The 14,042-nt window shown below is 35.7% G+C and overlaps 2 protein-coding genes across 2 annotated transcripts; both read right to left on the reverse strand.

The window, feature by feature from the left end:
• Positions 1-413: 413 nt before the first annotated feature.
• On the reverse strand, positions 414-1,337 carry LOC307169643 (putative inhibitor of apoptosis; the record flags this gene model as incomplete). The annotated part of the gene is made up of 1 exon (XM_079890371.1): positions 414-1,337. One exon carries the CDS (start codon positions 1,335-1,337, stop codon positions 414-416), a length of 924 nt encoding a protein of 307 aa, XP_079746497.1.
• An 8,244-nt stretch (positions 1,338-9,581) lies between these two features.
• Positions 9,582-14,019, reverse strand: LOC307169964 (SLAM family member 5-like). Its single transcript, XM_079890858.1, has 4 exons — positions 13,880-14,019; positions 12,788-13,117; positions 11,677-11,955; positions 9,582-11,574 (listed from the first exon to the last, which is right to left on the reverse strand). The coding sequence occupies exons 1-4, from the start codon at positions 13,926-13,928 to the stop codon at positions 11,423-11,425; spliced, it is 810 nt and encodes a 269-aa protein (XP_079746984.1). The 5' UTR covers positions 13,929-14,019; the 3' UTR covers positions 9,582-11,422.
• Positions 14,020-14,042: the final 23 nt, after the last annotated feature.

Genomic DNA, 14,042 nt, shown 5'->3' on the forward strand with positions numbered 1-14,042 from the left:
ATATTTTAATATTTTAATTATATCTCTGGTTCTATGTTTTTAAAGACAAGGACACCTCTTTCTATAAGCGACCCTCAAAATCTGTGCATACAACAAAATTACTTTTGTTTGAAGAAAAACTCAGCGGGTGCTTGATCACTATTGAATCTATTAAACACCCCTGAATTCGGTAATGATGCGATATGGATATCACGTTTTAATTTTAACTCAATACATTAAATGCGGTAAAGGTCTATGAACTTTAACAATAGTCGGTAAAATGAACTTAAAAATGAAATAAATCCTAACTACTTTCTAAATGTTTGTAAATCCAAAAACTGTTGTTACTGGATTGAGTGAAAATAATAAACTTGTCCTTTGTGTTTATTCATCAAGTTAAATGTAAATTTGCAAATCCAAATGATAGGAAAACTTTATGATAGGAAAGTACGGACGGCGCCTTTGACCAAGCCTCTACATATGGGGCACTTGCTCAGAGAAGGCGCACATTCTTTGCACACAACTAGGTGACCACAGGGGATGAATACAATGTTCACTTCCTTATCCATGCAAACTTTGCATGTGCGCTCCTCTTGAAGTCTTCTTAACTGTTCCTCCATAGACAAGTCTGAAAGATCTTGACTCGGGGATGCAGCTTCATTTGTCTCGGTCGTCAGGCCACACTCAAATTCCATCTCCAAAGCAGACTTCACCACAGGATTGTTCTCTTGTTCTCTCACAAATTCTCTCGTGTCTCCATGAGTCAATAGCCGCTCAAATAGTCTTGGAAATCTTGCTTGAATCTGATGAACAAACTCTTGGCCCTTTTCTTGCAGCAGGTATTCACATCTTGGAAACCACTTGGCATGTTCTACCCATGGATCATCACCAGACTCCCAACATCTGAGTCCACCATCGCAAGAAAAGCACTTCACGTCATCATTACGACCAACATAGTAAAAACCAGCCTTAGCCAATTGGTCTGGTCGAACAGTTATTCTTGAGGACCAGTTGACAAATGTGAGCAACCTTTCTTCACACCGTTGCATTGCCGATACATTGAAAAGGTTAGATAAAGGTACATTATCTGCACGGTCACCTCGAACGAAGCGGCAGTTGGGGTAATGCCTCTGGTGTTCTGATACTGCACGATCTCCCGGTTCCCAGTTGCTAAGCTGGCCTCCACAACTGAAGCAAGCCACTCTGTCGCTCTGACCAAGGTAGTAGAAACCACTTTTGGCAAGCTCGGCCGGAGATTCTGGTGCAAGAGTCCAATTCTGAAAGGTGTTAAGGCGTTCCTGTTCCCGACGCATGCCAGGATTGTGACAAGCCGGAGGTTGCTGGTGAGACATATCCATGTTTAAGTAAACTCCTCCGTTTGGCCTGAAACGGATGTCGCAGGGGCGGAAAACTCTCATAAAAATGACATAAAAATGGGACCACAGGGCGTGTCTGGAATGTAAATGGTTGCACATGTATGCACATAAAATGCAGATATATAAAATATTGAAATATTGAATTATTCTAAATATTATGAGCTCAGACGTTTTTTTACCAGAATTTTATTTCAACATTATACTTCCATATTGAAGAAGAAATTTGAGTGAAAGACATTTACAGATGGTCTAACCAGAATAGAAAATCTCTGCAGGCTATCATGTTTTGCTCCAGGCTATAGTTGACCAGACTTTCAACTAATTCACCAACGTCAGTTTTTGCATTTTTTGACACCAGTGACACACAGAGATCAGTTACAAATGTCCATATAGCGAGTATTTCAATGATTTCGAATTTGTCACTACATTCACGCAACACATCCAAAACTTTTCTGAGGATTACGCCGTTCGGCTCTTTGCCGTCAAAAAACATGGGCGTTACATCAGGCCATGGCTTTGTCAAGCCTCTTACGTCATCCATTTCATTTTTGAGATTTGTCACACGTTTGGTGTCCTGCGCACAATCTTTTTTCATATCACACGCAGCGTCGATGATCCTGTGCATCAAGCCAACCATTTGGCCTCTAAAATAATCTTTAAACATAGAGTCCAGCATAGCTCTTAAACGACACTCTTTGCCCGTGGCACACTCACACGCCGGAGGATAATTGTACCCCGTATCGCCAGAACTCAACGGGGAGTCGCTCTCCTTTAGGTTTTGCGTCGCCATTTTTTTTCAGCTTTTCAAAATTTTTTCCAACTTTTTGTTCCTGGAATCTCCCTTGCGGTACAATCGTGCGTTAATGCGCAGAAGTTTGAGGGTCAGAAGTTTGCGTCAGGTTCAGACAAACAGGACTTTCAACTTTTGTTGCAGTGGCGCAGCAGTCCGAGGCTAGTAGAGCTAGAGTAGAGCGTGTAATGTCCTGAAATATTTATCAGGCTGGGGTCCACCCACCCTGTTGTGTAGAATGTATGGAGGTTGGCCTCAGGAAAGCCATAAATAACTAGTTCCTGCATAACCAACAAGTCCTACATGTCGCCAGAGAGAAGTTTGAATCGTTCGAGTCATACACACAAGTGCAGCGATGGAGCGCGTGAACACGAGCAGTGTGAAAGGATTCCTGAGATCTTGCGACGATCTGACTGAGAAGATTCGCTGTTTAATACAGAAGAAACTCATCAAGAAGTACTTGAGCAGGTATAAAAACCTATTTTATTTGTGGATTTTATTTGTGGATTAAAGAATAGAATAAAAAATAGCCATTTCTATAATAAAAGTATTTCTCTCTCACTATGGACAACCAATCCCATGCATGCCAAACTATCATTATCAACATATTTTTGATAAAAGAGTTCCAAAGTTCACTTTGTCCACAAAAAGGAACTTAGCCTTAATTTACTTTATGGATGTTAGGTAAATACGTTTATTAAATTGTACACATTCATTATTAATGATTCTTAATATTGTTTCTTCTCCTCTCACATTAAATCACAATTTAGAAAAAAAGTTGATTATTTTTGTCATTGTATTCTGTCAAATATGAAATGTTTAGTTTGGCTACTTGCACCTTATCTCGCACTTTATGACCGTTATCAGCTATTATCAGATACTATTGTCCTAACATAGACTACTGTTTTAACTCTGGTTTAACCTGCTGTGCGTCTGTTCACCATCCATCATGTGCTCTAACACCTGCAGCATCAGCCGGTTCATTGACTTTGAACTGGTGTATGAATGTGTTTATTTTATGTTAACTTTATTTTTGCTGTACATACATTATATTCTTCTAACTGTTTGTCTTTGGTTAGCACAGCTGGAGAAGAACAACAGGGAGGTTGGAAGACACAGTAGAGGAACTACAGAATAAATATGGAGAGAAAACAGCATTAAAAAGGATCAAGTCCATAGTGAAAAAAATCAGAAAAAATAATATCAAACGTAGGAAAAAATGTATAATTTACTTTGTTAGTAGTCCATACGGTTCTCAATCTTCAATCTTCTTAAAACATTTTTTTTTTAACAGATGGTGACGTTCAGACGCTGAGCATTCAAACACATTCTGGAAACATGACAAACCAACAGCCTAACAACCATCTACAACGACAGCATAATAATACTAATAATAATAATAATTCTACATCATTCGGACGGCTATTAATTCAGATCCCTAATCAGCTTACCTTCACAATTGACCAGAAGAATGGTGGGACAATAGTTGCTCCAATCATGGTAGAAAAGACAATATATGGTGATGTTAACATCAGTGTGGTGAGTGTCTGATAAGTTAGTCCATAGGGTGTGGAACTTTGCATCGCTATGCTGTGTCAAGATACAGCCAAAGATACTAAGGACAAGAATATCTAACAATGTAGATTGTGAACTGAGATCTCTTTAATTTTGTGCCGGATGTTGAAGTGTTAGTTAATAACAAAAACTTTAAATCACCATAATCAATAAAATAAAATTACAGTTTGAAAATGTTTATTTACAACGTTTTGCGTTGTGAGTGAGATGTTAGAGAAATCTGGTTGCACTATGCCTGAAACATTTCAAACTGTCAAAAAATCATCAACATCTAAACTAAACATTATCATGGTTTAGTTGTATTTTTCTTTTTTCTTAAAAATTATCTTGTTTAATCGTGTATTCATATTTATCAGGTTGATATTTAGAAATAAGCAAAGTACATTTATAAAACAAAAAAAGAACCGGTTAATGGCCTTGTGTCAGAACACAACAGGTTATTCTAACTTTGAAAAGTGTCATACAGTATTTGATTTTGGGTGAAAATATGGAAAACTACCTTACACATGCAGTGTTTTCGCCAACGGGCCTAAACCGTTGACCCCCGAAGTTCTGAGTTCTGAAGCTCTCTCATGTGTAGATTGAAAAAATGGTATTTTATTAGCTAAAATCATTGTCTTTATTCATAAATATGTCCTCATGGGTGTAAAATGATCTTTCTTAAAATCAGATCATTTCTTATCTTTTATTTACATGGGGCGGGTAAGTCCAAGGAGGCTTCCGTGTCGTTCCGCCATCTTGAAACACTATAATACCAGAGAGATACAAAAAGCACTAGCAGGTTTCATCATCAACACTACTATAGTCAACAACCAAATTATGACTTAAAAAACGTTTTGAGTATTACATTAAAAAGGCGTCATTGTAATTCTGAATTAAAAAGTTGAAGAAGGCCTCTCATGCGCAGATTCGCTCGGTTGAAAAATGGTAATTTTAATATGTGCTTAATATCTGCTAACTCTTTATTGTGATGCTCCCCAACAGATATTTTATTCTAATATTACTTATTCTAACCCTACCAGTCCACTAATACTCTACTAACACTAATGAGAGTTTACTTTACACACTCTGACTCTCACAAGCGAGTTAGTGGACATGCAGGTGCAACACTACTATAGTCAACAACCAAATTATGACTTTAAAACATTAAAAAGGCGTAATTGACAAAAATTGTAATTCTGACATAAAAAGTTGAAATTATGACTATGCGTCATAATTATGAGATGAAAAGTTGAAATGATGACGTACTAAATTGAAATTATGATAAAGTATTCCATAGTGAAATTTTCTGAATTCAATATAATTGTATTTGTGAAAATGATTCAGTACCGAATCTTCAAGAAACTGCTTGTTTCAGCAGTTCGTGTAGGCCCCTAAGACTGTGAATAACTAAAAATGATCATTGATGAACTTGAATTTTGTTGGCAATGTAAAAAATGGTCTTCCCATACCGGGAGTCGAACCCGGGCAGCCTGGATGAAAACCAGGAATCCTAACCGTTAGACCATATGGGAGACGTTGATATTTCCCGCGGCACATTTGAAAGGCTGCACTGCACGGTACAATATAATGCAGGATCATAGTTATGCCGAGCCACAGGAGAAGTTTTAATTAAATTCAAATTTTATTTATCGGTATGTAAATAAATATCGGGATAGCTTTTATCTAGGAATCTACTTTCTTCTCGACGGGTAAGTCAAAGGTACTATGGCTTGGTTGTGTAAATCACTATATAGAACGGTAGAACATGTACGGTAGAACATGTAACAAGTACTACATCATAACGGTAGAACATGTACAGTTAAACTCGATGATGTGCTATTGGAAGACATGTTGTCCTTTATTCACCTTTTTCTCACGTTTTCTCATAAAATTAATAAAAGTATAGAATATAAAAGCATATTTCTAATAGGGGCACATTGTAACGCAGTCTTACAAAATGCCCCCGCCTGCACAACTGGGATTTAAACCCGGCTAGTGTCTTCTGCTAGTTAGCGAAGCATTAAATAACTATCTCAACTGTTAAATAACATCTTGGAGATTACAATAATATCAGATTTGTCTGATTTTAAATAAACACAAAAAATAGAGATGATAAAATTAACTTAAAATTTATTTTTGCTATGGTTTAATAAATGTCTATGGATATCTTCCAAAAAAAAAGAATTTTGCCGGAATTATTTTTTTTTTCTATATAGTGTTGATATGGCAACTAGTAAATACACAAAGTTTTGTCATCCAAGCATGTGCGGAAGTATTTAAAACAAGCGTGTTACAACTAACCGTGCGTTAGGTTGTGCCCCGCGCTCCCCTACATCATAACGGTAGAACATGTACAGTTAAACTCGATGATGTGCTATTGGAAGACATGTTGTCATAGATTCTTGACACATTTACCAAAGTTGAAAAAACGAGTAGATGGGAGAACCACTAGATGGGAGAAATCTTTAACAAAAAAGCCTCCAAAATCGAGGAGGTCAAAGGGCATGCTTCCTGCTATAGCTCCCCCCAAAGTCTGTTCATACGGCCACCATCAACAAATGCTAACATTTGAAACTTCTACATATATTTTGAGTAGATGGCCGGTGGTATATTCTCAGTAAAGGGTTTCACCCTAGTTCGGGAGATACGAGTAAAAATGATCTTATACGATCTTATACTTATACTTTGAATTAAGACGATGTGTGATTTTTACTTATCACAGATTGCATCTCTCAAATTGTGTGGTGATTTTCCAAATGATACAACTTTGTCTAAATAAGAGCAATGTAAAGTCCTAGGATTTCTTAAAAAACATTGTGACAAACTTTGACAACATGTTTCATGTTGTATGTTGTATGTAACAATCTAAAGTTTTTGGACAGACGCTGCTTAGTAACAATAATACATAAATCTTCTAAGAAGATATGATTTTAAAGATTTGATTTAAACTTTTAAGGTTATGCTTTTAAATGAAATTAGTGTAAACTCTGGATGTAGTATGCTCTGAAACGCAGACTAGATTTACTGTGACATTGTCCACCGAGACTCATCTGGTCTGTCGCCCTATATCCTGAAGCTTCAGTTCACACTGAAGGGTCTGGGGCTGTTATGTTTATGACAACTTAAACTATTTGCTTTTTTGGATCGTTTTTATCATTGCATAAAGAACTACTTTGCCTCTCTGGAATGTAAGGTGTTTTTATTTAGCTAAAACTTTGTTTACATTTTGAAAATGTAGTTTTCTGTGATGGTCGTTTTTAGGTGTACGGGATAGCTATGGAAACCCCCACCATAAAAGTTGAAACCCCCAGATGGACAAAAAATGCTGGTTGAATCTTTTTCATATAAATGAGATTTAAGACGACCAAGTACAGTTTTTGAACAGACATTGTTTAATAACAATTATACTTTAGGTCACCGTTAAGCAAAATAATTTATATCATACATAAGTACAGATAAATAGAAGATGAGTATGTATTCAAACTTTAAAGATATAATTTAATCAATCTTTTAAAATATCTAATGTAAACGTGTAAGGTTATGCTTTGAAATGAATTTGGTATGGAAAGGCGTTAGCAGACTAACATGACATACGCTCTGACACGATGCACAGAGGCTCAACTGTCATCCGATATCCTGAAACTATCATTATTGTCAAGTAACTTCTTTCTCAGCGCTGATCGGAAGGACCTTATTTCTGGAAGATTCCCAGTCTCTAAATGTTCTCATGGTTGCTCTCTCTGAAGATAGACCTATGTTGTCATTTTCTCACAGATTCAACTTAAGAAATTATTGAACATTTCACAGGCGTGAGATGACGTGTGACGCTTCAAATTATTTTACATACCCAAAAAATATATACTTTAAGTTCAAGTCGAATTTTTCCACAGACCATCGTTGTAGAATATTTGTTTTTATTAAGACTTTTAATAATTTATTTAAATTTTTATTTTTAAAAGATGTCATTAAAACTTTTAACACAACACTCACAATGTCTCATCCCATCACTGAATACACTCCTCTGAGACGCTGGTGTGAGAGAGAACATGTAAGTTCAAGAGTTGTAACACTAAACATGTAAGATGAATTTTATTCTTTTTACAAGCATTTCAGTATATTTTTGTAATATATTTATATTATTGTATATTATGTTATTTGTGAAATATAAAACATTATTCTCACTTTAAATGAGATATACTTTACTGGCTTTACACTTTCACTGGGCTCAGGAATGTGGAGTGGGGTCCTGTTTCATATGTCAGAGCACACACACACACACACACGTGTGTTTTACTTTTGACGCACATACATTAGAGGCGTGCTCCCTATGTTTTGAGACGGTGCTTTGAGAGACATTCAGGAATGACTATGTGAATTCAGTTGTGTAAAACAATTTTGAATCCATTCATACATTACATTTTTGTGGACATCAATGGTAGACTTCAACTTTCTAAAATAAGGTAAGATGATTTTATTTATTCAGCTGAATGAATTGGTTTTAGTAAGCTTTTTATTTTAAAAAGAACAGAATATTTTTTTCAACCTTAGTAAAATTATTTTATTATACACTTTTAAAGGCATGTTTTCAACTTTTGTTAGTGCGAGATTGGTATGCAAAGGAGGGGGTCAGAGCTCAGACGGAGAAGGGGCGCGCATGCAGGCACGCGCATGGCTCCCTATGTTTTGAGACAGGGGTAAGCTCATTCAGGAAGAAAGTCTTTTTGTATTTCCACTTTTAATAATTCATTGATTTTAAAAGCATTATTACAACTTTAAAACATTTTTAAACTTTGAAATAATTTCAGCCACTGATATCTTGATCACTGAAGTCAGAGACCGTCCAGACTTACAAACATGTATACAAACATATATTGTGTAAGCATTCCATTATATACTTTTTAGTAAGATATATTGTGTAAGCATTTCATTATATACTTTTAAAAGAACAGAATATTTTTTCAACCTTAGTTAAATTGCTTTAGTATATTATATAAATTATATAAATTATAGAATATAAAGAATGGTATGTTTTCAACTTTATGTTAATTGTTTTTAGATTATATCATTTATATTATATCATTTATATTATATAAATGATATAAAGGATAGAATGTTTTTGTGTGGCATACGCTTCACAGTGACCGAACAGCACATGTTCAGATGTCAGTGCCCGATGCTCAGGAATGCAAAGGTGGGAGGGGGATGCCGAAGGCATCTGTGACACATGTCCTATATAACACACACACACACACACACACATACATCCGTACAACATGACACCATATAACCCTTCTTCACACACATATGACACAAAGCTTGTTGTCTGTCACACACACACACACATCCGTATAACATGACACCGGCTGTTTGATTCCATCAAAACTATCCGTCAAAACTATCCGCCTAAACTATCCGGCAAAACAACATCTGTTTTATTTCCTTACGTCAAAACTATCCTTCAAAACTATGATTTAGGACTAACTAGGTTTAAAACGGATTAAACTTATCCGGCAAAAACATATGTTCTATTCAAATAGGGCAATACTAACTGTCATACAACATGATCGATGCGTGGGAGGGGTCAATAGGTTAATCCCATAATCCCATTTGGGAAGTTCAACCCATCAATCATAAAAGGTCACAGGAAGTTCAACCTGTCACAAAGGTCAAAGGTCAAAGTCATTAATCATTTTGACACAAGCCCCCTTATATATACTACTACTCTCATATATTCAAGAGACTATAACCACTCACTCCAAACACATACGTTTGTTTAAAACACAAAATACATATGAAAATCCATTTTTATTTTCTAAAATGTGATACATGCATATTAATTAAAAAGTAGATTCACAATAATCACATCAAAATAAACTGTTACTAGTGAAAAAAAGTAGCTCATCCTTTTATTTTTAGCCATTTTGATTCAACTCATACATTTGATCATTTTAATTAATCAGATGACAACATGCCTCTGTCTTTAGACAGTGCAGGAATTAAGCATGGCCTTTGTCTTTAATGTGTTTTCATTTTATTTAGTATATGAAGTATATGAAGATGAAGATTTATAGATCATATGAATAACAATCAAATAAATCTCAAACTAACCCTGACGCTGTGTTGAAAACCCTGCACCTTTGGTGTTCCCAGATAAAAATGACCAGCCTTTTAATCTTTTTGTCAACTTGTTCTCCTTTCAGTTAGGACAGTTTTTTTTTAGGTTTTTTTTGTACTAATTGATTGTTAGCCTCATTGATCTGAGCCTCATTGATTTGTGGATAAATTTAATCTGTTAAAAATAAAGCCTGTAATTCTAAAATGTGTGTGTGTGTGTGTGTGTGTGTGTGTGTGTGTGTGTGTGTGTGTGTGTGTGTGTGTGTGTGTGTGTGTGTGTGTGTGTGTGTGTGTGTGTGTGTGCACATGCACAGATCCGAGGCCTTTACACCTGTAAATATGTGAACATGAACACAATAAATATGCTACTAAACACTAAATGTTTCTCTTATTTGGATCTCCCCCATTCAATTTCAATAGATGGTCATATTTGACCACTGTAAGCTCAGATCAGGGCCTACAATCAGTCAGTTTAAAAAGAAATACAAAATCTGTCCTAATTGAAAGAAAACAAGTTTATTCAATATTTGGTGATAATACAGCATAACAAAGCAATTTTTGTAGGTTGATCATCTTTGACTGCACATCACAGGTGTGAAAAAATCCCCCAAAAACTACAAAATGTATCCAAAAATGTTATCAAAATCATGGTTTTATCATCTGAAATGTGCTGTGCTATGCAATTAACATCAAGCACACAAAACATAGGCAAAACGCACACAACATGCAGTATCAGTTCTAGCATTTGGTAACTTGAAATCGCACTCTATTCATCATCAAACTAAAATGTAGTCAATTGAACTTAATTATGGGCTTGCGTTCTCACAGAGGCCTGATTGTCAAAGCTGCCTTGAAAGAACTAACTCAGAATTCTTCCTTGTGAGAACTGAGATGTGCTGTGATCTTGTTGCTCAACTGACCGTTTAGCAGTGTTGGGTGTAATGCATTATTAAGTAATTAATTACTTTTAATACTTTTAATTAAGTAATTGCTTTTAACACTTTTAATTAAGTAATTACTTTTCTCTTGAAAAAGTAAAGTAAGGGATTACTCTTAATTTTTCTGTAATTTAATTGGAATTACTTGTGATGTAATTGCATTAAATACTGTATAGCCTATAGACCAATTTAAAACAATAGTGGATTTAACAAAAAAACATTTAATGTCTAATGTTAAAATGTATGTTTTTAAACTAACCCTTTTCCTTTAAATAAAAATACTTTGTTCTATTAGGCCTGGTTCAAATTATACGATTTAGCTCGATATACGATTTTTACGATTTTGGCACAATCCGTTTGACGTAGGGTGTCGTGGGGATTGGTAAACGATAACGGCCATCGGGACGCAAGAAACGATCTTTTCATCTCGTATAGTGTGTCATAGTGGACAACAACCAACGCAACGTTGACTGAGATGCATCAGGACAGAAAGACTAGCATGTTTTCGGTCCTTGGTGATGTTGTCCAATAGGAGCACGGAAGCTTTTCCATACACAGTTTTCAAAATGGCGAAACGAAAGGGAGACGATGCTGCTGCTAGGCGGAGTTATGAAATGGAGGTAAGATTTGCGGATCTGTGGTAACAGTACTCCTGCCTGTATGATGTTTCAAGAATATGATGTCTTTGATCTCCTCTTTCCCGCTCTTGTGGATATGATGTCATAAACCAGCACAGAAACAGCAGCAACAACAATCAGAGCAGAGGCAACCAATCGGATCACAGCTTCCGTAGTATCACAACAGAAGACTGGTCTGGGGTCTGGGGTAAGAAAACAACACAGATGGAATTGAGCTTTTAAAAAAACTCTTTATCAAACTTTGATACTTTGAATACCAATACCAAAACCAATAGAAAATGTACCTGCATATGTGTGACAGAGTTCACTGATGTTGAGGTGTGTGGTCTGGTTGCTGATGGGATTGTTCAGCACACAGCTGTAGGAATCATCCAGACACTCAATCTCCAGAGGTAGAGAGAGACTGATGCTGAGATCATACACACTGATGCTGGACAATACACTGATTCCTTTGTACCAGGAGAGAGTCGCATCACACACATTCAACACTGATGAACACACCAATGAACATGATGATGATGATGAAGAACAGTCTCTGCTGATGACAGGAACGGGCAGATGAGCTGGATAAAATATATAAACAGAAATGAAAACAAATCAAAATATTTAAGGAATAGTTCATCAAAAAGTTACAACATAATGTACTCAATACAATACAAAAAAGCACCATACAAGTAGTCTTTGTTGCTAATTAGTGCTGCTGATTTGATGTCAAACCTCATTTTCAAAGAGTATATGGATGTGTAGGCCTATTTGAGGGAGTGGATGATAAGATTTTCAGTGAGTAACTTTAATTTGAGTCTGGTTTTCAGACAAAGCATCAAATGACTTCAGTCCTATGAGCCACTTTTATGGAATTTTGATGGCACTATTGTCGTGTACTTTCTGAATCGTGACAACCCCTGATCACGTATCCTTTTGTTTTTTTGGTAAAAAAGTATGATCTTTAATTACTTAACTAAGATGTTGGTGTCCCATTACAATCTTTAGTTAAACAATGTTATTTAGTTAAACTCTTACCAAATCTGAAGTGATTTAAGCATGAAATTTAGGTACAATAGTTAGTGAGTTATTTATAGTTTAATAGAATGTGCACAAAATTATATAATTTTCCAAACATTTTTTTATTACAGTAAAATGAATTGTGTCTGTGCAATAGCCTCATGGTAAGCGTATTTATAGCGCAACTGCGCCTCTGGTGACCCAACTTTGATTCGCAGCTTGAGGTCCTTTGCCAATCCCGTTCCCCTCTCTCACCACCCCACGCATTACTGTCAAAATCTCTACTGTCCTATCCAATAAAGGCACAAAAAGGCCAAAACATAACACAAAAATGAATTGTGAAAAATAATATATGTATTAGACAGGGTGAACAAACTTGTAAATGTGACTCACCGTAGACAGTAACATTGAATCTGTATGTGGTCACTCTGCTGCCGCTGATGGTCACTTCATATTCTCCAGAGTCTGTGTTTATGATGTTCATGATGGTCAGAGATCCAGTCTGACTATCCAGCTTCAGTCTGCCTCTGAATCTCCCATCAAGAACATCAGATGTGGGGAACTTTTCTTTGTATTTATTGATTAAAGCTATTTGAGTCTTTTGATGTCCAAACCACCATGTTATCAGATCTTGTTTCTGTATTTCAGTAACACCAGATTCTAGAGTGACTGAATCTCCCTCCATCACGGACACTGACTTTACTGCATCTGTACCAGCAAACACTGGAGAAAACACAACAGTTCTCAGTCATATGAGGTTGTTATTAAAGTAACATAAATATATTAAAGCTGGTTTAATCAAGCTTTAAGCTTGTTGTAGTTAGCTGACTGACATTAAAGTAAGACTTTGAACACTGCAGTGAATTGAGATTCTTTTAAAAAATTAGAACTACTGATAATAACAGTGACACATTAAGATTTGTGTCAAGTATTGCAAAGATATATAGTATCCTCATTATCATCAGGCATATTGTATATATTAGTCTGTGTGAACACCATCAGTGTTTGAACCAATAAAATTACACAAAACCTCATTCACTTTTTTATTTTAACAATTTGCTCGAATTTCACAAGAGGTATGTTTTCAAACATCAAATTGATAAACTAGTCCTTCATTCAGCTACTTTTTCTAAACAATTAATGTTTCAGCACATCCAATCATCAAAGCCGTCATATGATGGCTTTCATCAAATGACTAAACTGATTTATATCAATATCAATACTTATGCATATTTTATATGATCAGTTTTTGCTTTGTATAAAAGTGAATCTTAAAGTTTATTTATTGCAATTGAATTTCAGTGGAACTTTACACAGTTAACAGTGATAGTGTTCAGAAGGACACCTTCAGATGAAAAGAGTTGACTGATGCTAGAATCTTAATATGCCAAGAAGATAGAAAACTAATACACCATTTCATCACACACCTGAATCTAGACTCACTGTGATATCAATTCAACGAATAAAGACATGTTTATAACTCACCAACCAGATGCCCAAAGCACATACAGCAAAAAACAAACGAGAAAAACATTTTCTTCAGCAGCGTCGGAAATCCTTTCTCTGAAGATATATGCAAACACTATCTGAGACCTTGAAATGAAAACTACTCCAGGCTGTGTGAACTGATCGAGTGTGTGTGATGGAA

This window comes from Squalius cephalus, assembly GCF_949319135.1.
Source record: "Squalius cephalus genome assembly, chromosome: 13".
NCBI classification, from domain to species: Eukaryota; Metazoa; Chordata; class Actinopteri; order Cypriniformes; family Leuciscidae; genus Squalius; species Squalius cephalus.